Genomic DNA, 26,321 nt, shown 5'->3' with positions numbered 1-26,321 from the left:
CCCCCCCCCCCCCCCCCCCCCCCCCCCCCCCCCCCCCCCCCCCCCCCCCCCCCCCCCCCCCCCCCCCCCCCCCCCCCCCCCCCCCCCCCCCCCCCCCCCCCCACGCTCGACATCACCCTCGTGGAGAGACAGTGGGGCTTCGGTAACAGTCGACCAGAATTCACCCAAGCACAAGCTTATCAGCAGACAAAACCAGGCCCTCGGCCTCCTCACCAACACTGACAACTAACTGTCACAGACGATGACTGGATCTCACAGATAACCTTTCATTGTTCCTCCTGCAACGCCGGTTCTCCACGCAATCTCTCGTCCCCTCGCTAATCGTGTCAGCCAGGGGCTGAGCTCGCTGTGGAGCGACCGCGATTTCAAATCAGTTTTTTTTCCAGTTTCGAAAAATCGTTACTCCTGTGTGAAGGAGGGTAGGGGAGGGGTTGCCAGTTAACTGACAAAACGAGGGGTATTTTGTTTTGATGAAATCGGTGACCAGCGTGTCAGTTCTTCAGGAAACAATCTCTTGCTCCACATTTTTTGTGTAGCTTTGCAGTGTATCATTTTATGTCTGTATCCATTCGGTTGACCTTGGTGTTAAAGAGACCATGAAGGTCAATGGAGGCGTTGTCATTCACAAAAGCCAATGAGAGTGCCCTCTAGTGGCTAAACAACGCATGCACACACCATGCACTTAAAACATGTGATACATGGGGAAGGCGTCTGTGAGAAGTAATATTGCATATAAAATGTAAATAAAATAAGTTGTCCAGTAAAGGTTCGATTTTCGATAATAACGCCAAAGCTGTAGACTACTTTGTATCTCAAGATGAATATGTTCTTTCCGATATTAAAATAATGTGAATTCGTCAGCATTTAAAAGTGTAATGTAGCTTAAAGCAAAGAAGAGAGAAAAAAAGTTGAATACTATGTAGTTGTTTATTTTTGATTTGCAAAACATCTGACAAAAATAACATTACATAAACACCGATTTAAAATAGAAAAAGAATAATATTTTTTTAAAGAAATGGGACAAAAACATACATTGCAATAACGTTAGAGATTAGATGAATTAACTGCTTTAATAATTGGAGCCATGACATGCTGATTTAAACAGGCAGTTTATGGCTAGAATATTCATCTTAAAATATGCATGTTACAGACATCTCAATAAGTGCTTTCGTTGTTTCAGGCTTTCGATTGAATGATAGGGTTACAATTCAATATCAAATCAAATGTTTTTATCTTAAGGAATAACTATTACATATAATTGGTACGAGTGCTAATGTTTTTAAATAGTGGGCCAATCCTGAACATCTTTTAAAAATCAGTAAAGGTCCTTTTTTGTATTAACTTTATTCATATTTTCTTATTCATCTCAGAGGTTAGCTGGTGAACATTCAAAAAGGCGCAGTAAGAACCCTTTCCTGTGCTGTAGAAGTTTTCCATGGAAACACAGATTATGGGATGCACAACTGTGGCCACACGGTTTTCTTAGTTTAATCGATCAATAAACATCTAAATTTAATTCAGTGTTTAACTGAAGCAGTTTGACATGAATAGAACAAGAAAAGAAAAGAAGAAGAAAAGAAAAAAACACAGACAAAACAATACTTGTTTTGTTTCAATTTAAAGTGAGTAGTTGTTCCATTAATATTGTACAACAAGCTTCTTGTTTGATTTTATATTCCCCACTAAATGCCACCGCCAAGTAGGCCTATTCTGTATGTTGTATCGCATCTGGACTACTGTCTTGAGTATGTACAGTGGACAACCCGTGACTAAATGATGCTGTTAAGTACAAAGCTGCTTTCGCATTGGAACACATTTCCTGACCCTCTCTAGAAACTCCTCCCACCGAGCTCCTTCGTTACGGTCCTGTGTGGGTGAGTGAGCCACCTAGTGGACAGCGGGAGCATAGTAGGAAGGCTGATGGATATTCAACGAGCAGAAAACCATGCCAAAGGTACATAGGCGGGCTCATGCACGCAACGTTTGTTTCAACGTCACAGGGCAAAAAAATATATTATCCATGTCTTTTGTTTTTTCCGTCTAAAGGGCTGCATTCACTCCAAACCATTCCCTAACGTAAGCGTTGCGGACAAAATAGATGCCCGCGCTGCGGCGAGAAGGAACACTTGACTACACCGCTGAAAACAACCTACTCTTGGCGGGAACTGCCAGAAAGCGAGGGCCATGCGAGGAAGAATGTTACTTTTGGAGGAAATGTAGTCTCACGTGAGCCAGCCTTTGTCCCATTGGTCAGACTGCAGGCACTGTATATGAAAACAAGTCCTGGTGTTTTTGTGCGTAAAAAATAAAGTATTCAAATGACAAAGAGAAATGAAATAGAAAAGGTAATGCTTAGTCAGAGAAAAAGGAGAACAAAAACACATATTGTACAAAATAAAAACAAAAACCGAATGACTTCATTAGCTAGACACTCCCAATCTGCATGAGATATCTCTGAGGTAATCATTAAAGATGATTAATTAGACAGCAATAAATACCAACAAGAATACAAATATTACAAAAGTAAAAACAGAGGCAACTGCTTAATGCTAAAGCAAATATCTGTAGCTAAAAGAGGTAGTTTTTTTTTTAGGTAGATTATGGTGTGCGCCGAGTCGTGGCGCTCCTTTTTAAGAACTACATTGAATTGATCTCATTACAATCCCTGTCCCATTTTGGAAAAATTACTCTTGAGCCATTAGGAGGGAGATGGCCAACTGTTCTCTGCTAATTATTCAAGAATAAATGCTCTCTTGACCGGTTTTGTAATGGTAATAGTTTTTTGTACATCCATGATACAAAAAAAACATAAAACATGATAAACTGTAAAGCTTGCTGGTGATAGTGTACCATTAACTTTCATATTGCAGGTATTGTTGTCATGAATATTATTTCTACAATGGCAGGTATCTTACGAACCTACGTAAAAACCATTCTAAAAGATTCCCATTACCATGAGACTTTCAATGTTCCAGTATAATAAGAAAAATAGTAAAGTTAGATTTGATGGTTTCGAAGCAGCTTAGTGGAGAATTTTTTATAATAACTTGGAGATGCGTCTAATTCCCGTTCGACTATATCCTCACATGCATGAACAAGCTGTGGTTGTTGTTTTTCCGAAGATAGAATTTAAGAATCTCTGGGAATAATATCGGTTGGCTGCCTAAACACTCTCCCTAATTTCAACAAGTTGTTCAAATTGTTCAAACAACTTCAAAATAAAAGCGGTTCTGCATCACCACCCCTCGATTCGACCCCCAGCTTGGTTCCCGTGTGTACCCAAAGTGAATCCCCTCTGTTACCCTGTGTGTGTGCAGAGGGACGCCCCTCCTGTGGCACTTGCTGGATAACCAAACGATCCACGTTCCTGTCTACTACTCCTACCAACACTGTATCTCGATCGGAGAAAGAGAAAAGAAGGAAAACGCAGCCATATCTACAGAGGTAATAATCGTCGCAAAGCATTAGCATTGTGACTTGAGAAGAGTACTTGAAAAGTCATATTCAATAACCCAGAGGGTCGCAACCTATCGCCCAACCCTGACATCCTGTACAAGTGGTACTTGTGTATATAAAGTATCGCAGTATCCTCATCAACATCTTCATCCATTACAATTCCCAATAGGGGCACTGGATCAACACCAGGGCCCAGTTGTTCAATATATAATCTGGATCAGAATGATCCGGATTTGGAAATCCCATTTTTTGCCCTCCAGGATCAGGTAATCCATTTTACTTGTGTGCCAGTTTTACAAAGCCACATTGCATTGGATCACCTTGATCCAGATGCAAACTTTCAGGATTACCAAATCCGGATTACAAGTGCTCTAAATTGGACTAGCCTATTTATCACCATGTAGTACTTCTGCCTATGTAAAGAACAACAGGTAGAATAAAACTACTTTTGTCTGATTCGTCTCATATAATTAATGATAAGTGATAACAAATGACTTTTCTTTGATGTTAACTTCAATTGGCGTGATTTATTTTGTTTTCTTTAATGAATAGAAAGGCTTAATAGGTAGCCTGGGGTCTACTATTTCATTAATCAAATATTAAATAAATTTATATATACACCACAATATACAAATTTTATATTATATCTTTTTTTTTTCTTTTTTTTTTATAATTGTATTATATTTTGTTCCTGAAAGCCTCCTTGAATCCACCATTCCACTGGGATCAGGCTAATCCTGATTTTTGGGATCAAACCAACGAGATCTAATCCGATTTCAGAATCCATTTTTTTATTTTGAACCACCCATTTCAAGATTTGATCCAATCGGCCGTAATCCGATCAGATGACTAATGAACAAATGGGCCCAGGGATTCATGTTAATCCACTTATTTTACTGGATGGGAGCTTGCAGCGCCATACTGGGCCTTCCTTTGCTGCGCGAGGTGCGGTTCCAACCGAGCGTCTAGCTAGCTGTATTATGGTCATCTGTTAGGATGGGAGCCATCATGGAGGTGACTGAGAGGACAAGGCTGGCCTGATTCTACACGTTTGTTTGTTTCCTTTCATTATGCAGACACCCTGACGGACGTCTCGTGACGGTTTGTTTTCTCCTGCGTACAAGAATCGTCAGCAGATAAGTTGCTGTGAAATAATGAAAGATAACAATAAACAGATGTTTTAGTTGCTTTGGTGAGCGGAGTCCATCCTTCTGATGATGTTGACCGTCAAGCTATATTTGTAGAACGTATATGTCTCGTGTTTTAAGACACAGTTGGACTGATTTTTGAGTGTGCCTGCTGTTATCTGCCATTCTCTCAGACCTAAATTACATGTGAGCCCTGGTGCTTTGGTTGTTTCATTGGCAGCAAGACAAACATACACAAACATTGTCCCAACCTTTCTATCAACAGTTGCGGAAAAACTGCAAATAAGAAGAAATTGAAACAAAACAAAGCGAGTAGAGCTCTCCTTAAGGTCGGTTAAAATAGGAGCAGCTGAAAACTACTAGATCTTATAACAAGGAAAAATAAAAATAACCAACAATTACAACACTTCACTTGATGACCTCCAGTCCTAGCCAGGATCACAGCCTGGTCAGGGGGCAGGGGCGCGTCCAGGGGGCCCGACACCACAACACCCAGCTCATGCACAGGGGTGCTGAGAATGTACAATCCACTAAATCAACAGATTCCAGTGAGACGCCAGATTTAGACCCATAGCATGATATTTTTGGGGGGGTGGGGGGAAGGGGCCTTTGGACACACCATCTGTGGACATAAATCATCGCTCATACGCAGGAAACTCCTCAGCCACTGTCAACGTTTCAACAGCGTTCCTAAGCACCCTCGAGGTTGCATGTACCTATGGAGGGGCGCGTTAAGACCCCTTCGCTCCGCCTACAAGAACACCTCCGCTGTTTATTATCACCACTATCATTATCACACATCTCTGCCGTGAAGCTACCGCCAAGTCCCTTAGGACAAAGGGTCAATGGCCCCCTCTCAAGCTTGTGGTTAGCCCGATGTCTCTCTCTCTGCCTCGCTCCCTCGAGGTCATTGTCTCACAAAGTGGTGGCAAGACAAATGGAAACAAATATCACTTCAACAACTCTCCCACTACTTAATATCCCAAACCGCAGCCAATCAAGCATTACTGGCCTCAAATGTCGTTAGTCACAATTGGGACTTGTAAAAAAATCACCTATGCCACCTGAGGATGAAGAGGAAGAGGATTTTTATAGCAGGTTACAGGGTACGGTATAGGTTATACAAGCGGGGCTTAAAGAGAATCATGAGAAGCCAGGGATATGCAAGGTATAAGTATACAAGGTTATATTAACAGCATATCCAAGGCTCGGAATCTCCCTCATTCTACGTCTTCTATAAAGAGTTGTATAACTAGCTTGGTGATCTATATGGCTTACATTAGTGAGCAGCACTGCATGGTAATCCTTCACAGCGCACTCTTTTCTTCCTATTTATCTTAAAAAGTGTAACTTGGAACAGAACCAAACCAGTCCTCCCTCCCCCCACCTCCCCTGAACCACTGTGTCAAAAAAACAAACACGTCCTTTACGATTATAATCTGTCCCCTTGCTTATTCACTCCAAAAAAACAAATAAAGTCCAAAAGACCAAAGTGTTTGAAGGAAGAAACCAGTCATCAAAAAAAGAAAAGCAACAATATCATATTTGCAAATATAGAATGCATTTTTACTCTTCTAGTAATATCTACCTAGCCCTATGTACAGCTGCGCAAGAAAGAAACAAAAAAACAATATACACCTGGTATTTACAGGGTGCGGCCACTAGGGGGCCGCGCAGCATACTTAATCGAACGGGAGGACCTGGGCGTCAGAGGCGCGCTCTGAAGGCCAGACCCTCGGACATTCTACAAATTCCACTTCCCAGTCAGAAACGAAAGGGGTGATATCTGAGGAGGTTTGAAGCAGCTTATTGAGCTCTCCTGCCACCCAGCTCACTGTACACAGAGGAGAAACAATTCATGGAATCGTTTTAAGGTTTGAAGTTTTTGTCGATAATAAAAAGCATCCATCGCAATAAAACATCTGCATCGATGCCAATTCCTGGTATGGTATGTTTGCTTCTATAATACAAGTTAGGCCAGTTGCTAGCTTGCTTTGGCCTTGTTTTACTGTTCCAGTTAGATTTGGCATTGTAGCCCTTTAAAATCTATTACAGAACATATACAAATACAAAAGAAAAAAGGTTGAATAACAGTGCTTACGGATACAATACAATGTGAGGCAATTTAACTATTTACAGCAAACTCTTGATTTGAAAAAAGAGACGAGAAACCGGCCAGAATGCAGGCCTGGTTTGATTGACAGTTAGCAGTGTAAAACACATTTAGTGGCTAATTCTCACCTCAAAACCACCCATCCCAAATAAAAACCACGGCACAACCCCGCTAAATTAGAAGGCTAGATTTTGCTCTCTGTCGTTAAAACCCCCAGGTGTGCACCCATCCTTTCCTTCATAAGTCCTTTGAGGCAAGTCGAAACAGCAAAATAAAAAAAAGCATGTAGTGTGTGACTGCATGCGAGAGAAGGCCTTGGTGCGGTTCCTTATGTTGTCGTTTCTGTAGATTGTGGAAGCTTTTTGAGAATGTAGCAGGCTGCACCTCTGGTGAAAGGTGAGAGGCGACGGGAGGCGCATGTTTCGAGCACATACAGAGTCATATGTACACAGCGTCGTCGACAAGACTAATGTACAGGCATTCAACACAGATTCGACTGCATTTCCTTATGTGTGTCACTGTTTGTGTGGAAGAAATGTACTGTTTTACATAGGCGATGTGCATGTAGACAACCCTAAGCAAAACCAAGAGGTAGTTGAAACTGAATGGCTAAATTAAAAAATTGAGTATGCTTGTTGTGTGGATGTGTGTACATATACTGTCCAGGTGTGGTAAGCAGCAGTTTCATTTAAATACAGACAAAAAAACACTACGTCAAATATGTTTTAGGCAGAAGTTTGATGTCTAGGTATAGTGTGTGCGCGCGCGCGCGTGCGTGCGTGCGTGCGTGTGTGTGTGTGTGTGTGTGTGTGTATGTGTGTGAGAGAGACGTGGAGTTTCCTTGTAGCTCTCTCTCTCCTCATCTTTGCCTACTCCCCACTGGACCACTTCGGCCATATCAAGGTCCCACTCGGACAAACTTCTGTTATACCACACAACCGACTCCCACTAAATACACGAGCGCACACACAGACTTTCTTACAGACCTACTGATAGACACAAAACACACACTTCTCCTTAAAAACCACAACTTCATCCAGCGCCTTCTCTGCCTCCTCCCTCCCACGTTGTACCCCTCCTGCCTGGCCCTCCCTCCTACCCCCTCTCTCTACCCGCCTCCCCCTGACCTCACGGAGTGGGACGGGGGGGGGCGGGGGGGGCTCCTCTCTGAGGAGGACAGCTCTAGGAGACCTCGCTGCCGAACACCTCCAGCACCAGGGGGGTGAGCTGCATGCTGTGCTCGGGCTGGAAGGACAGGGAGCGGTACTGCTTGGAGTGCTCCTCGTTCAGGCTGCGCAGGTCCGCCAGCTTCTGGATCATCTTGGCGTACAGCAGCCGGCCACCCGGGTGGCTCAGGCGGATGTAGGCCTGCAGGGTCTCCGAGATGTTGTCCTGCAGGGCCTCGATGCGGGCGTGGTCCTGGACCCCGGGGCGGTCTGTGGGATGGGGGGGTTCAGGGTGACGAAGATGTCCAAAGGGCAACGGAATGGAAATGGGCTTGACAAACATCTGGCTTGTGGGTGTCACCCACTTCTGAGGTGGAAGGACAACCATAAACCCTGTTGACTTTATATAACATGTTTATAACTATTATTTACCACTGGAGACCTTTTCGAGGATAACACCCAGGCTTTCTTTATCATTACTTCCACTGTTATGGTCGAGTCATTGACCATAATCTGTGCCATATTACCACAGGGAGCGGATATAACTGCATAGTTAATGGAAATGCTTCATAAAGGGCCAGGGCACGCAACATCTGTTCAGCTGCACATGTTCCCTTGCATGACTTGACTACATATACATAATATATGTTCTAAAGGCTGATGTTAATGCATACGACACACACACATAAACACGAACGGCCCATTACCATGAAACTACAACGCCCACACAGACACGTACACACATCTGCGAAAACACAGAGAGAAGTCGAGAGACCGGCATTGGGTTGATGATTCATTAATGTGCAAAAATGCGTCCCCGTATTCAAATCATTGCCGGCTTTGCCGTTCAAAACACTTCTCGTACACACGGTGAAAAAAGCCCACGTCAAAGTAGGATCAAGGCATGAACAATTCATGAACCCACCCTCGTGACAAAAATAACCAACATGCATGTTGTGGGAGGCGGCCTATCCGCTCTCCCCCTCCCTCCCCCCACCTCCCCCTTGCCCTCCCCCCCACCTCCCCCTGGCCGTGGGCCTACCTGGAGAGAGCAGGCAGATGGCCATGAGCAGCACGTGTTCCTCCTCGTGGAGGTTCAGCTTCTTCAGGCCCACCTGGAACTTCACCAGAGGCTCCAGCAGCTCAAGAGTGTGACCGGCTGTAGGAGAACGCAGGATGAACACATGAGCAGGTGGATGAACACATGATGGACACGGGAGCAGGTGGATGGACACAGGATGGACACATGAACAGGTGTATGAACATAGGATGAACGCATCAACGCATGATAGACATGTGGACATGTGTATGAATACAGGGAAACATTGGGAATACACCACGTTCATATGAGCGTGAACACATGTGTGTATACATGATGAACACATGAACAGGTGTATGAATACAGAGAAACATTGTAAATACATCCCATTTATATGCATATGAACACATGATGCGCACACGTCACAAACACATGTTTGTATGCATGAATGAACAATGAACACATGCACATGTGATTGACATATCAATGCGTGATGACCATGTGAGGAACACATGAACACACAATAAGCACATGAACCCCGTGTCCCTGTTTGGCTTGAGAACCCCCCCAGCCCTGTGCAGCGGGCCACTCCCTGGGGAACAGGCAGCCTCCCCCCGCCCCCCCCAGAGAGCCTGGTGATGGCTGACGGTGATTGATGCCTTGTTGTTGATCTGGTTAGAGGTTTCTCCACCCTTTCCTCTTTTGTGGAATGACGGACGAGAAAACGTTTAGTTTACTCTGGTTGTGGATTGGTTACAATGGGAATGATTCTTTTTTTACACCTTGTTAAGATGCAGATTTGTGGGTGGTAATGGTGAACTAATGGCCAGCTTGAGAATTCATCTGCAAGTTCAATGCTTTGAGTTAAATTATTTAATTACTTAACAATTAAACTATTCCAAGTCCAAATCAGGACCCAAGACCAACAACGTCGCAGTGATTTAGCGAAGGAGCCGAGGAAAAACAGATTCTTACGGCCACTCCAGACAATGGGGGCTTTGTGTGTCGAACAGGTCAGGAGTGACATTCTTTGGTTGATCTCAGAAAGAGGGGACTTGTTTAAAAAAGGCAAACGAAAACCATGCCCAGAGGGGCTTGCTGCAGATGTGTCCGACCGGTTCCACAGCAAATAGGTGCATTAGCATCGTGCACGTGTCTGTGTACACGTGCCAGATCGAGTAACCTCGCCTCTCACACTCCCACACTAACGAGGTCCAGCTAGTACATCCCCCCAGGCGCAGTGCAGAGGTGTGTCGCTGCGCTGCACAAGCAGGAATCCACACCTCGGCAGCTACTGCAACTACAACTATTCAGCCAATCAGCAGCCAATTTGATCTCAAACACGACTCCCGGGGAATCGGGGAGCATGGTTCATGTTCATTCAAGGGGAATGGGGAAGTGTAATGGAACGGGTGTTTGACCCCCGGCCAAGAAGCTGCTGGGTTCCATTCCCCATGTCTGCAGCTTCTACCTGTAGGCCTCCATGATGACCTGTACCTTAGGTACTAGCACAGAACACAAGGTCAGAGGTCATCACTCATGTCGAGTGTCTGAGACATGACTGAATGAACGGTAGGCGTCTTGCCCGAGGGTGTCTACATGTAGGGCCAGGCTGTGGACCATGGGGGGCCGACCGTGGGGATCAAACCCCAAACCTTTGACTCGTGGGGTCCTACACTTTATCCACTGCACAATCCTTTCCTCAGAGCAAAAGGGTAAGTTATGTCTTAAGCACCCCCTGGGCTGGGGCACAGTGCAGCGCCCAGTGTTGTGTTGTGTTGTGTTGCGTTGTGTTGGGGGTAGAGGCTGACCTTTGGTAACATCGCTGATCTGGTATTTAAAGTCAGGCGCTCCGCAGCTCCAGGACATGTCCTCCAGGCTGAAGCTCTGGTTGGAGCGCAGCATGATCACCTCGATGGCGCTGGACTTGAGCAGGGCGATCTGATCGTCGGCGGTCAGCTCCCTGGGGGACGGCAGGGTGTCAACATGGATATGATACAGCAACTGAACACCCCACCGCGCCACCGCCGTCACACCCCCCCCCCCCTCCCCCCCCCATTGACCCACAACAAGGATTCAAAACACATGGCCATCGGTGGAGGTGGCCTGACGTAACCAGAGCAAACAAAAGAACACAAGGATTTAGGGGTTCACTTTCACTTGGGTTTCAGCCGTTTTAAGTTTTAAATTGAAGAACCGCTTTGACCGGCAGCGTCAGAGGCCAAAAACACATTTGAAGACTCACGTTAGATTGAATATGAAATATACATGCAATGGCTTTACATTTAGATGGAGCTGGCAGAAGCCACTAATCATTAAGTAACTATGAGTATGGTATAGTACAGATGTCTTATGTAAGGACATGTATGATATACATTGATCTTAAATGATATTGGTCAGAGCCAGTGTTTCCCCTAGATTTTTTTGTAGCAGTGGTGTTGTGAGTTGGTAACCTAGCAATGCTAAGGGGGTCTTGGAGCATGCCCCCCCCCCCCCCGGAAGGAAAAGTTGAAAAATACCCCTTTAAATGGTTACTTCTGTTTGTTCGTTTTTTGCAGTGGCGCTGACTATCAAGCAGCAGCGTTGCACCGCTGCTGAATGCATACAGGGGAAATACTGCCAGAACTCATCCAGTGGATGCCGCATCTATTTTAAACTGCTGAAATGCACATGATGATATTACCGGGGGCATATGTTTGATGCCACTGGCCTCAACAGACATAGTTCAGAATAAGGTAGCTCAGGGCGGTTTGTTCGACCAGGAACAGGCCTGGTAGTGTGTCACCCCTTGGATCTCATTATTCTAACCAGCTGTCACCGTCGTGTCGATATCCCTGTTCATAAAGAATGATGTTCTGAGCCATTACCTCAGCAACCTTCCGCCATCAACTATACGCCACCACCACCACCTCTCTTCAGAAAGAATCATTGTATTCAGTACAATCTGTTCAGGGTAGGGACTTACTGATTCATATCGAGTATAATGAATACTTCTGGTATAAAAATAAAGTCCACAAACCCGACACTCCAGTGATGGCCACATGTCCTGTAGTAGCGACTAAACGTTGTATTCCCTGCCTCAGAAGACAACAGGAGACTTTAATAAGAAGTACTCGCCGCGCCACAGACGTGGCCCTGCTGGGCCCGCCAAGAATGTAAAAAGTGTTTTCGCCGTCTGACACAAAGCGCTAAGGGTTCTGCGTCAGGAGGAGAGACGTGTGTATTTTTAGGGGAGATATGCGAGTGGGCAGAGGAGCTTCTCAGAGGCTTAGGGGGGCAGATCATAAGTGGACAAACATTCCAGCACTAATTTAACAACTTCCATCACTCTGTGGCGGGAGGAATGACAACTTCAGGAAAGACAGGCCCAGTCTTGTATTCGTCTTGACTCTGGCGCTGACCCCGGGACACTGACTGATTGTTGATGTCGACACACCCAACCACACACACAGACACCCACCCACACACACACACAAACACACACACGCCCAAACATGTGCACACAAACACGCTAAATTGAACGATAACAAGGTATGTGTTGGTTGGTTTTGGTTTGTTTCCATGCAAATTAAGAAACGTTTCATTTTTGGTAGAATAGTATTTGTCATTGTAACTTATGCAATGTAATAATGCACATAGAAACACACACACACACACACACACACGTCGGCCTTGTTTAGGAGGTGTGGTAAGAATCGCTTAGGGTCTCGACAGCCCCATCACAGTCTAGCTGAGATAATAACGCCCCCTTGGTCTTGATACCGCTCTGAGGGGCGCAGAGTAGTCAACTGTAAAAGGTCAGACATCCTATAGACTTCCTGTCCAACATGTTGGACAGCCCTCCTTCGGTCACACAACTGTACTGGTATCTTCTCATGAATGAAGCTTATTTTGAACGGCATGCATAAGGAGATCATGAGAGAGCAGCTTGGTTGCCGTGAAAACTGTAAGTGCACATGGGACTGTGGCACCCTGGGGGAAGTCACACCGAGAGAACATTAGGCTGTAACTGTGTTTGTCGTTGAGGGCCTCTCGATTATAGCAAACACACTGTCAATTTGGTCAATTATTTCTCTGTGGTAACACTGCTTTTTGGCAATAAATCGTATACCGTTGGAAAGCCTGTTTAGTTCCCTTTCATAATGGTGGCCCATTTGTAAAGGTGCTTGCACACCGCCGCGCGTCAACCGCCCTGATTACTCGCCTCGCATGTATGGTACAGTACAAGTATACATGCAAATTACATATATTACTTTGTCCCTATACTAAATCATTTTCCTGTACCATTGGTACAGGAAAATGATTTAGCATAGGGACAAAGTACGACATGTCCAAAAGCCAAGTCTGAAAAACAGGGAACATACGCTCATCTCCCCCAAACCCTTAAAGCTGTCCATGTGACTGAGTTTTACAACGGTGATTTAAAGTCAGAACATTTTCCAGCGAGATTCCTGACATGGCTGCAGTATTTACTGAGGAACGTAGGGAGACTGCTACTCAACACCGAAAAAAATTAAGAGCAACGGGGCAGGAAGTCCCGTTGCTCACACAGATACAGACATGCAGACCAACACACCTGAAGCCAGGGATCATCTTGGCAAAGCCAATGACCTTCTGGATGCTGTAGGAGACGAGGTCGGCCAGGTGGGGCAGCATGGAGAGGCGGGAGCCGTCCTCGCTGGAGTCTGGGCTGCCTCCCTGCTCCTGGTACATCATCATCAGGTTATTGAAGTTCACCGGCTTGGCGTCCACTGATTCTGGAGGACAGGGAAGACCCAGAAACGGAGGGAGGGGGGGGGGGAGGAGGAGGAAAAAGAGGTAAAGAAAGAGGGAGAATAAGATAGAGAAGGGGATGAGATGGACAGAGACAAGAGAGAATAGGGGTAGAGATTAAAGGAGAGACAAGGTTGAAAGAGAGCGACGGTGTTAAAAAAGAGATTGTCGGAGAGAGAGAGATAGATACTCAGTCAGAATCGCCGTATGCAACGTGAAGAAAAGCATTCCCTGAAACTCCCTAAACAGAGTCAAAGGAGCTAACGGGATGCAAACACACCAGCATCGCCGTGGTGACGATGGTGATTGTGAGGAGTAGATGATGCCGCTACAGGATGACCCCCTCGTTCATACAGTGCTAACACTACAGCCTTGTTAAGAAGTAATTTGTCTCCGGTGAGATCTGGCTGGGCGCCAGTGGTCGTGTGAGCCTGTCTCTACTCCGCCCATTAGCAGCAGAGGCATTAATGGACTGATGTTTACCACCCAGAGTCCCAGGTCTGCTGAGGTGCGTTTGCTTGAGTGTGGTCACAAGATTTCCATCTTATGGAAGGAAAGCCACAGATTTCACACGCGTCGCATGGACAGTGATAGTGTGTCCACACATCCTTTCCTGTGTATGGGTGCTTCGGGAAAAAACTAAACCGTGTGACACGCAATAGGATACTTCCCTGTCCCTGTGTGTGTCTCCGTCTCCGTGTGTGTGTGTGTGTGTGTGTGTGTGTGTGTGTGTGTGTGTGTGTGTGTGTGTGTGTGTGTGTGTGTGTGTGTGTGTGTGTGTGTGTGTGTGTGTGTGTGTGTGTGTGTGTGTGTGTGTGTGTGTGTGTGTGTGTGTGTGCGCGCGTGCGGGTACCTGGAGAGTGGCTGAAGGAGTCAGAGGAGGCATCAGACAGAGAGTGGAGGGAAGCAGCCCTGCTGGCGCTACGAGTCACCGGGCCCTCGCGCACTGGAGGCTAGAGACACACGCACACACGCACACACACACACACAGACACACACACACATACACACGCACACACACACAATGTTCAAATACCATTCATACCACTGCTGTATGTAAATAACAACACACCTAATGATGACTACATTTAGGGGCTGGTGCGGGGCTAAATGTTGTGGTAATGATTAAGCATGTATTCCTCTGCTCTTTTTGAAAGTATGACATCATGTCACTTTCATTATGCAGAGTTGACTTTCAAGGAGTAAAAAATAAAAACGTGTGAAATGTACTGAAGTGGAATTAACTGAGCAAACAGATCGGGTTAATGGACACTGTTGTAGCTGGGGGTGGGGGCGGGGGGGGGGTTGAGGAGGGGTGACAGAGGGTAGTGGAGTGGAGGTGAGGACCAACAGGTGGTGGAGGTGCTGAGGTGGTGGAGGAGCTGAACGGGCGTAGGTGGAGAGATGGGGTCGACCATGGGGAGATGTTGAGGTGGTGTAATATAATAATATATGAATAACCAAATCCACTAGGACAGTGGTTTTCAAACTTCTCAAGAAATATATGCGCGTTATATAAATATATGCATGTTTTAAGACTATTGATGAACATTATAAATGTATATTTTGGTATATTTTCACTCCGGCTCATTGACTCATTCCATGAGTCCAACTAGAGTGTTGTGACGCAACCCACACTGTAGCCAAAGCTGCATTTAACGAAAGCTAAACATTTCAGACATCGTGGAACCTATCAGAGTTGATATTTCACCTAGAAACACAATGTATAGATAAATAACCAGCGGAGACCCTCCCGGTTACTGAGGCAGTCACGTCTTTTACACCATTTCAAAACGCGCAGCAACTCACATACTTGAGGGGAACATGCTTGTACTTCTGTAGATATGTCCTACTGAGCACGACCATGTGCCATTTAGAGTTGTCAAGATTTTTTGAGGACAAGACGATGATTTGAGCTGGGCTCGGCTAGGTTCTTCATAATTAACTCGTCATCTTCTCCTAGTAGAAGCAAACAATGCTGTAGGCTACGTTTGAATGCCTAAAACCAATATTTTTCACGTTTTTCCATTTGCACGATCGATATGCAATGCGAAAGCCTCGACGCCAGCGATTCCAACAGTACAGGCCATATCATTCTGCGACCTAAACTCGATGAACTAGATCACGATCACAAATGATCGTGATACCTTTCTTATGGGGCTTGCCCATCACAACGACCAGCTCCGTTTCAGAAGTGTGGGTGCATAGGCATTATTTTGGTAGGAATGGTCGTTTGGATCATTGTTGAGCAACTATTTGTGTGATTATTTGTCGTTATGACGTGGGGTGAGGCTTTTCAGAGGACATGCTGGGCCCAGTTGGGCAGGAGGGCTGAGTGTGGGCGGGGGGCTGACCCTGAAGCGGGAGAAGTCTGAGTAGGAGTCGTCGAAGGTCTTGTGGTGCGCCTCCACCAGCGTGGAGATGACCAGGGTCTGGCCGTCCGTCAGGCGGGGCTTGCGCGCCTCCCTCTGGGCCTCGCGCTGCGCCTCTTCGTCCTTGCGGCGCTGGATCAGGTCCTTCTTCCTCTGCACCTCCTCGTCCGTCAGGATAACTGTGGGGCCGAGAGAGAGAGAGAGAGAGAGAGAGAGAGAGAGAGAGAGAGAGAGAGAGAGAGAGAGAGAGAGAGAGAGAGAGAGAGAGAGAGAGAGAGAGAGAGAGAGAGAGAGAGAGAGAGAGAGAGAGAGAAATTTGTCAAGTTCATTAATCCTGATAAAATAATTTTCACACAAAGTTTGTTTAGCCACATCCAACTGGACACAGTGGAGATTGAGTAAAGAAGTGGAGACTTGGGTTAAACTATGCAGATGTGAGTGACTGGGAGAGATGGATTTGATTGATGGGGTGGATCGAAGACAGTTAGGCACGGTAATATATGATGTACAGGTAAGGATTCAGTGAGGGCCAAATCGCCCTCACTGAAAAAATTAACGCATCATGGGAACCACCACCAGAAAGGTGCATACAACTAGACTGGGTAGCCCCACCCATTCTGCTGGCGATTTGAGTTCGCCCTGCACAAGGGTCTGAAGAAGAGAAATGCATTTCTTTCTGCCTCCGATACGTTTTTACGGGAGCCGATCACCAAGCTTGGCTTTTCCCCCTGGCTATTGGCTGGTTTAACACAATGACGACAGGGAAGCGGAGGCAGCAAATTGTGTACAGACTAGTCAGTTGAACTAGGCCCGTTGATCCCACCTCGTGCTGAAGAAAATGACGGCAGCTGCCCCAGACCAACGTTCAATCTACGATTGAGCTTGGTCTGTGGCTTCAGGGGAAGAGAATATGGACCAGCATGGGTGGAGAAATAGCATTTTAAATTCACATTGCATTAAGGGGCGTGTGAGCACTTGGACAGCTTCGATTGCCTGAGCGTGCGTACACAGCAGTGTTAAATATCAATGCAACGACGCTGCAGTTGTAACGTGGTGGTTTGCCCGTGCACATTCACACTGAGCTTGATTAAAAATCAAGTATTGTAAAACTAAAACATTGACTTGCAAATAAATGTGTAGAACCCTCCTAATTCAGGGAGAGAAGAGGTGGAAACACAGTCAGGTTTTGTGAAGGATCCATACTTGTGGAAGAGAGGGGGCTGGCGGGGGGGGTTGTTATTCTGAGGAGGAAGAGGGGGGAGGAAGGGGGTCCATATGGAGACTGAACAACGCAACGCATTGTCTCAGTGCTGCTCCCTCCATGTTGTTCAAGCTATTGAATTAGCACGTACACACACACACACACACACACACACACACACACACACACACACACACACACACACACACACACACACACACACACACACACACACACACACACACACACACACACACACACACACACACACACACACACACACACACGTCTCCCTCTTAGGACAAAGTACAATGTGCATTAGGACTCCTGTACAGCAAAGGATGTATTCGGTGTATATCAAGGTTATGATTTCCCCAGAAATACCCCCCCTTTTTGGAAAGAGGGGGACGAGAGGCATATGCTTCAAAGCCGACCTCGGAGGACAATATCCGGATATCGGGAGAAGGCAAGAAAGCTTTAGCGGCCAACAAAAGGTTCATTAAAACAAACAGCCGAGGTTGTGGAGAGCTGGATATTTTTCCTATGAGCAGGTGTTCTTCTCGTAACTTCACAGTGCTCCGGCTGTACACACTGCAGGGAGGCCCTGCAGTTCAAATAGACCATGTCAACATTCCACTGGTGGCAAAGACTCACTGATACTTGCCCCACACTCACGTTATATAAGGTTGTTGTTTTTTTCCGGCCAACTCAAAAACAAGACACATTTGGACTAAAACATCCCATTCAAAGCGGATGGCTTTGATCCTTATCTGAATACGAGCATAGCTGGTGTAAAACAAGCATTATATAGGCAGAGTGTAATAACTAACCTACGGTCAAATGTCAGTGGCCTGTGACAGATTAATTAGAGCATCGAAGCGGGAGACTCAACTGAGCTAAGAAAGAATAAAACATGTAATGCATAGCGTTCTATATACTGCATGAGGAGCAAAAGTAGGACATACACACACACACACACACACACACACACACACACACACACACACACACACACACACACACACACACACACACACACACACACACACACACACACACACACACACACACACACACACACACACACACACACACAGAGAGCGAGAGCGAGAGCGAGAGCGAGAGAAAAAACAACACTGGCCTGTTTGAATGCAGGTGAATGTAAGTGCGTGCGTGCGCCTGTGTGTGTAACCCAGGGGACAGAAGGGCAGCCATGCTATGTGACACACTTACACTCCTTCATCATGCCGATGTCCACGCAGCGCTTCAGTCGGCAGGCCTGGCAGTGGCGCCGGTTGTCCTTGGTGATGGTGCAACTCCCGCTGAAGGGACAGGTGAAGGAGGCCTTGCGCTTCATGCTGCGCCTGCAGGGGGAAAACGGCTGTCATTGTGCCTGGTCGTCAAGACCCTGAATCAACATTCCTTCCTGTTGATCTTAGAACACCTCTTTGATTTTTGTGTCGCCTTCGCAAGTGTTCAGATTTATCGTGGGAACACTTTCACTCGTCGTGTTTGACTCCAATATCCTTGTGTAATAGTGTGTCCATTGAGAGATTGGGCATACAAGTGAAACAGGTGAGGCACAGCTGGCTTTTGTTTTTTTCTGACATCTGTACGAAAAGGGCAATGAAAATGAGGACGAATTAGGGCAAGGGTGAGGGTACGAGATGCAATAGATTTGCTTCTTTACCCTTACCAATTTTGCTTGACTAAGTAATGACTCAAAAAAAATAAGGCTGACTCAATCGCTAAATCGGCAATAAAGACGAAAGTTTGGAGCAGGCTCAGTGGGTGTGTGTGTATCTACGTAGATCCGTGTGTGACAACAGACTGTGGAACACCTTGTGTAGCAGAGCTCATCCGTCAGCCACGACACACCTCAGGTGTAAGTATGTAATCAAGGCCGGTCTAGCTAAACATCAGTACACTTCAAACCCTGAGTGCAGTCCCAAAGCACAAACATGGATGTGTGCCAAAAAGCACAGGGGGGAAATGACGAGAGTCCCGCCAAGAAGACATGTAATGTGTGATCATTTATCCTGGAAACATGTGCTTCCGCACGCACCTGCACACACAAGCAAAGCGTGCGCACACACACACACACACAGACACACACACACAGAGTTCAAGACAAGGGCCAAGTGAGGGATGAGTGGGGAGATTATAAAACATCCCCTTTTTTTTTTTATCTCCTGCTGACTGTCAACACTGCGGAGAAGTGCGCATGCAGGCATAGTGCACACCTCACAACTTACACCCTGGTAATCCCTTACCATGGGGGTGTTCATTAGCAGAGTACCTGTGATGTGTCCACAATATCCCACGAAGTGATTTTGATTTGGCCGAGGTTTGCGTGATATTGACGGATCCCTCGTCCATAAGTGTGAAATATATGGGCTGATGATGTGGATGTTTGGAGCGTTAAAGTTGCCCGTCGCTTTTCATGGCCTTTGGTAGAACTGTAGGTGGCATTTTGAGTCTTGTGTGAATTGGGTCGTAGCGCTGGACGATAAATCCATATTTATAGTTATCGCGATAAAACCTGCCGCCATAACCGGGATATGTTTTAGAAATACATTTCTGATATTTGTGATATCAATCACTGAGTCTATGCAGCGGCCTGGGTCGGTTCAAGGCGTTCGAGTAAACAGGCCATGACCTCTAAAATGTTTGAGAGACCTTTGAAACCAGGCATTTGATGTGATGGGAATCACAGGAGTTGTTTTTGATTTATTTAGTGTTTAACATAAAGCCATGTTGGTTCGGTTTAATGTTTTTCACCTATTCGTTCTGCTAATAAATAGAAGATTATAAACCACGATACATCAATTGGATTGCTATGGTTGCGCGGTCCTTGATATGCATGCATGCGCTAGATTAACACATATATGCAATTGCTTTACCAATGACGGCCACATGTTCAGGTACACTAAGGGTCCTTTGTATTTTGTCACGTATATATTGACCAAATGATGGTGTACAGTGCTGCTGCCCTTTTACCTGGCAGGTATAAACCATTAGCGGTGTAATCTCATCTCATAATGCATCTATTTATTCACTTTCAGGGCCTGAATATCTGTCTAATGTATCTTTCCAACTTTAAAAAGCCACTTTCAAACGACATGAGCTGCTTTTCAAGATTTGTGATGCTTTGAAGGCATCACCATCGCAGCAGCGATACGCAGACTTAGACTTAGCCAAAATACAGATCAACATAACGTAAAATATATTTATAAAATGTTGTCAAAATGACTCTAAAACAAGTGCATGTTTACGCCCCCGTTGTGTGGCGGTGTAGTTCTGCTCCCGGCCATGCATGTGGCATACTTCTGCAACCCAGCCTACCTGAAGAAGCCCTTGCAGCCCTCACAGGTCATGGCGTTGAAGTGGAAGCCTGTGGCCTTGTCTCCACACACACCGCAGATGCGCGGCACATTCCTGTCAAACTCATCAGGGGCCAGAGTGGAGGTGCTCACAGCCGTGGATTCCATCACTAGAAGGAGGAAGGAAGGATATGAGAAACGTGTTCAGAAAAATAAATGACAACGGGGGAGAGGATAACGCTTAAACCTTCGGCATGAGTGTGTTTAGTCTTGGATGCGGTTGTTGGTTCACGTTAATAATAAAACCTTAACAGTAACACTTATCACTGTTATTCAAGTGAGCTAGAACCTCAAATGAGAACTTGTTTCTCTGTTTTTTGTTCTGAGTAGAGGATGCAGGCTGTTGTTTTCTGATACATTTTTAAACATTTCAAATAACATTTTCATAAATCACAAGATCAGATTTCATAGGAAACAAAAATACATTCCGTGCACTAGGTGGTTTGCTGAACCTGTGGTTCTGCTTACTTCACTTAAGACGTTTCTAGTAAACAACCCTTAAACTATAATCCCAATTGCACAACAGAGCAGGTTATGAAAATCTTTTGGAAATTCCTCAAAATTAGGAGAATTACAAAGTACGAAGCAGCGCTCCAATAATAAACCATAAGGACATGTCCAGGGCCGGGTCCATGTTCAATAAAACCCAGGCAAAATGATCATCTCTGGAACATATATTTTGTACATGTTGAAAGGTAACTACTGTTGTTTTTTATTTACATCTGTATATCCCCAGTAGGTTTCAATAAATGCACTCTGCATGTTCCAGCGACTTCAGACATGGTGACAAGTTATGTTCAGATCCAGATAAAACCCAGCCTTGCTCCTGCTCTTTTGAGGGCCGTATTGATTTGACCTGTTCTGACTTGTACCATTATTGTTGGCTTGTCGTAAACTCATACCTTCCCCCATGAAGGCTCCACACCGCTCTTGTTTGTGCCGTTTTGTCTCATACACGCATACTGAGTGCTAATATTGTAGATTTCATCACCACTTTGTATTCAAATCACACAAACGCTGTTGTCAAAGCACCACTCCGGAGTGGGAGGCACCAAACAGCAGCAGCACATGAAAACACAACACGCCATCTCTCCGTTCCCCACCGGGTTCTGGGGTCTACTTGTGGACCGCCCAGTCCACAGTCCACTCAGAGAGGTGAACTAAAAGTCTGCTGTTTTCTATCCCTAGGGAGCAGAGCGACATGAGTCAAGTGGAAAAAAGCCTTGTGTCCCATTCCGACACGCTGGATCTAGGTTACATTTGATTACACTGTGGATCATGTATCTATTTCACTCAAGAGTCTTGCGAGGGAGAGAAAAAGACATGTCACCACAAGGCTGGGATACATATAAACAAACAACTGTCCTTTTCTACAACGTCTCTTTCTCTTCCCTTTCTTTGCACAGCCATTGTAGTGGGAGAAGACCGTTGTAGATGGTGGGGATAGGGAGAGAGAACGAGAGAGCTGGAACCAATAGCAATCTCAACAAACTCACCAATCACAACAAATCAGGTAGAGACTCAGCTGAATAATTTAAATAGTTTGACACACCAATCCATCATTCACTTCTAATTAAAAGTGGAAAAGAAATGTCAGCCAGCCATTTCCAAAGTTACGAAAACATTACATTTGAAACCTATATTCCTACAACCCCCTCGACCCAGGTGTCCCCTGGTTTTCTGAATATGCATTTCTGTTTCTTAAGATTTTAAAGAGAAAATGGATACTTTTTGGATTCACCAACTGGTCTCCAATAATAATCATATCTGTGGTCTTACTACTGAATATCAACAACTTTGTATTGAATAGATGTTCCTCACCAGAGAGGTTGGCCAACTGAGATAAAACTGTATATCCATCTCAAAGTATGTCTCATTATAAGCACTTTATGATCTGGGGAGTGCTTACTGACAACTGCTGTCATCTGAGGCTAGAGAACCTTTTCACAGACAGTGTGATTTGCTTGAGCACACGTCATTTGATTCTGATATTGAAGGCGCCAAAATGGCAGCGCTGTGACCGCTAGTTCCAACTAGCGAAATCAGGCTGCAGATAGAAGAATAGAGGCACAATTCACTAATTACCTTTAGCATACATTAAATTCATTTTGTTGATTCTTAAAACTTAACTGAATGCAAAATCGAATTCCATATTTCCAAAAAGTGGCAAGAGTGTCGTTCCAACAGTATTGAATATTACCTTCGGTGTTGGTGAATATCCTGGTATACTGTAATAACACAATAATGCCCAAGATTAATCGCTAGTCAATTACTCAAACATGCCTAGAAGCCTTACACTGGATCTGCTAATGGTTATATTATGTTTGAAACATGATTGGGAACAGGGTGATTTGCATGCTTTCAGCCTCTGGAAGAAGAGAGCGTAACAGATGCTGCCAGACGCGCTTTCACTTAATTAAAGAAGACCCTATTTTTCTACTAAACTATAAATCTCCATGTTTTGGGGTGAGGTTTTAACTGTTATAAAGAAATGGATACTCAACAGGAACCTTGTTAACAAAAAAAAGATTCTAAGTATCGATCAGAACCTCCCCCCCTTCTGATTTGGTCCCATCAATCACCCCCTCGAAGCAAGCAGCGTGGGCACATTGATTAGAAGACAGCTAGAGGCAATGCGTCTACATTGCACGCACACACACACACACACACACACACACACACACACACACACACACACACACACACACACACACACACACACACACACACACACACACACACACACACACACACACACACACACACACACACACACACACACCATTTTAATGGTGCTGGTTAAGAAGTGAAATGCGGACATTGTTCTCTTAAAAAGTAAAATGCAAGTGTTTATGCGTGCTGATTCGCCAACGGCTGAATGTCATCACGGCAGTGACTAGGGGCGGGAAAAATAATCGATTCTTCGATGCATCGCGATTCTCGCTAGAACGAGTCTGTCTCGATGCAGAAAAAAATAATAATCTGAATTAAAAAAATTAAATAAATTGTCTTGACACGATTGTGATTCAGCCTACGCATAGCATGCGTGCTAACTCACAGCCAGACACAAGAACTCCTTCTAATTCAAGAGCAGCTTTTCCTTAAATGACATAGAAAAGTAGCCTGGCACCGCCCACCTACCTACTTTCCGCTCAATTTTCATTTCACTTCAGTACTAGGTCTGGGTCTGCTTAATGTAAATGTGTTCCATGTAAACCAGATTTCTGGCGGTCCAATCAGCGAACAGAGAGAGTGGCTGAGAACGATGACGTCTAGGTCGCGCGCCAGTTTCAGTTGTAGTCAGAGGAAGACAATGGAGAAGGATGAGAGAAGCTATTCGGTCTGTTGTGGGATCGCTGCCAAAAAATCGATCAATTAAAGCCGGAGCAAGAACAAGCTTTGCAGAGTTTTGTTGGTGGCCATGATGTTGTGGCGCCTCTCCCCACCGGGTTCGGGAAAAGTTTGCTTTTCCAGCTGGCTCCGTTAGTGGTGAAGGAGCCGGTCCCGTCGCATGACATACGTCACGACCAAACGCTATGCGATTGGTTATGGCAGATCCAGAGTGGCACTGGGCAGATCCAATCATTTTAAAACTTCTACAGACACCCGCCTCCAAGTGAGTGAACGTTTGTCAATTGAGCAGTTCCAGACCTTCTGTACAAATGAAATGAAGTACGATGGTCTGGTAGGACCAGGCTAATAGAAAAGAAAGATTAGAAATAAAATAAAACTGAAACCTATTTTTTGCATGCTTCCATATTGTGTTATAATGCAAGCTGCATTGATTATTGCATTGTTCATAGAAAGTCATATTTGTGACAAAAGCTTTCCTCTCTTTCTCTCTCTATGAAATATTAGATAAGTCTGTTGATGTCATTAATGATCATCACAAAAGTAGGAAGTGATTAGCAAACTCTGAGTAGCAAACCCAGATGTAAATATATTTTTGAAAATCACGCATGGAAATGGACATAAAAAAAATTGTTGCATCGAGATGCATCGATAATCGCTTCAGAATCGAATCGTTGACCTCATAATCGGAATCGAATCGTGAGGTGCCAAGAGATTCCCACCCCTAGTAGTGACCCGCGCTTCAGCCCTCTTGTGCTTTGGACAGATGATGGGTGTGCCATTGTTTTGAAAATGTCTTAACGAACAAATCTTGGGACTTTTCCGCCACATTTACAACACAGAGCAAAGCTCACCTTTTCTTCACTCCACCCAACCGCTTGCATTATGCTCACCTCTCTAGGAGGGCAGAGGTAAAGCACACAGATTTGGGTCAAGGGTCACGAGTGACAAAACATCACCCTTGGCCCCAAATGGGAGACATTTTAGCAGGGCCGAGATTTGATGACTTAATAACCAGATAATACTAGGGAATAAATGGCCACAGGTCAATCATCAATGAATCACACACCTAGCGTAGAAAGAAAAGCATATTAGCAAAGAGCAACGGCTGTATAACAACGTTGAGATAGGGCTGATCTACTCACACGTTGAGATAAGGCCAGCCAACTATTTACTGAGAGATAACACTTTCCATCCAGGTAATTTAACATCAATGGTTTAGCTTAAGCGATCAATCAGACGAACCCTCGACTTAAGGGCCCAAAATAAACCATCATGCGGGTTAGTGATGTATTTCGATTTTTCACAAAAGCCCTAAAAATGTGTGGGCTACCGTCCAAAACAGGACATTAGCAATGCAAACAGGATGATCGAATGGAATTTCTCTTTTTTTCCTTTGGTTGCGCTTTAACTAGTTTCCTGTTTCCTGTTTCCACCACCAGGTTGCAGCTTCTTAGAAGCACAGTTTCACATTTCATGGGAAAGAAATTTCTACCTAGAAACAACAAACACTCCTCAGTTGATCTCAAATACAGTATTGTAAGAAGGAGGCCTTCCGGAACCCTGCTGAGACGCGGGGATGTAGCATTCACCCCACACACACACACACACACACACACACACACACACACACACACACACACACACACACACACACACACACACACACACACACACACACACACACACACACACACACACACACACACACACACACACACACACACACACACACACACAATGAGTTTTGAGAACTATTATGCAGTCCTTCCAGGATTTCGTGGGCCATTTTTGAGAATGTTGCGGCCTAAAATGCCTAATGTTGCGTGAGCTTGTCCAAAAAGATGCGATGAAAGTTGCAGCTGTTTCAATGTTTTTGATGCGATTACAGTGCGAGAGAAAGTGAAAGTTGCGATAAAAGTTGTGATTTTCCTGATGTTATTACTGCAATTTTCCCCGAGTAATTTGTTAAATATTAAGTTTTTACTGAAAGAAACATTAATTAAAAGAACAAAAACACTGAGAAATGGTCCTATGAATAATTGGTTCTTGATTCCTTCTGCGCTAGCAATTGACTTGGATGCAACAGCCTGTGTCATAGTGATGTGACTCGTCGTCTGACGTCCTGCCTGCAGTTCTGTAGTTGTTTCGCGGTGGCAAAATGCTTATCAATGGAAGATTTCCGCTTATGTTCCACCACAATATTGCATGCAGTGCAAAATAATTTTCCCCCGCTTTCATGTAGAATACCAGGATAGTGCTTTTACAATTTATAATTAGGGCATCTAGCAGACGCTTTTATCCAAAGCGTTCAATACA

General features: G+C 45.0%; 1 protein-coding gene across 6 annotated transcripts in view; it reads right to left on the bottom strand.

Annotated features, from left to right (window-relative positions):
• Window positions 1-907: 907 nt before the first annotated feature.
• Window positions 908-26,321, bottom strand: part of LOC130401431 (vitamin D3 receptor B) — a 34,157-nt gene continuing 8,743 nt past the window's right edge. For all 6 annotated transcript variants that reach the window (XM_056605167.1, XM_056605170.1, XM_056605166.1 and 3 more), the window contains 8 exons: window positions 20,614-20,761; window positions 18,502-18,632; window positions 16,050-16,246; window positions 14,549-14,648; window positions 13,499-13,679; window positions 10,734-10,885; window positions 8,926-9,042; window positions 908-8,153 (listed from right to left, as the gene is read on the bottom strand). In XM_056605167.1, coding sequence (XP_056461142.1) covers window positions 7,900-8,153; window positions 8,926-9,042; window positions 10,734-10,885; window positions 13,499-13,679; window positions 14,549-14,648; window positions 16,050-16,246; window positions 18,502-18,632; window positions 20,614-20,759 — 1,278 coding nt within the window. In that variant the 5' untranslated portion in view covers window positions 20,760-20,761 and the 3' untranslated portion in view covers window positions 908-7,899. The remainder of the gene's footprint in view (window positions 8,154-8,925; window positions 9,043-10,733; window positions 10,886-13,498; window positions 13,680-14,548; window positions 14,649-16,049; window positions 16,247-18,501; window positions 18,633-20,613; window positions 20,762-26,321) is intronic.

This window comes from Gadus chalcogrammus, chromosome 13, assembly GCF_026213295.1.
Source record: "Gadus chalcogrammus isolate NIFS_2021 chromosome 13, NIFS_Gcha_1.0, whole genome shotgun sequence".
NCBI classification, from domain to species: domain Eukaryota; kingdom Metazoa; phylum Chordata; class Actinopteri; order Gadiformes; family Gadidae; genus Gadus; species Gadus chalcogrammus.
This window is presented reverse-complemented; position numbering and strand designations above follow the sequence as displayed.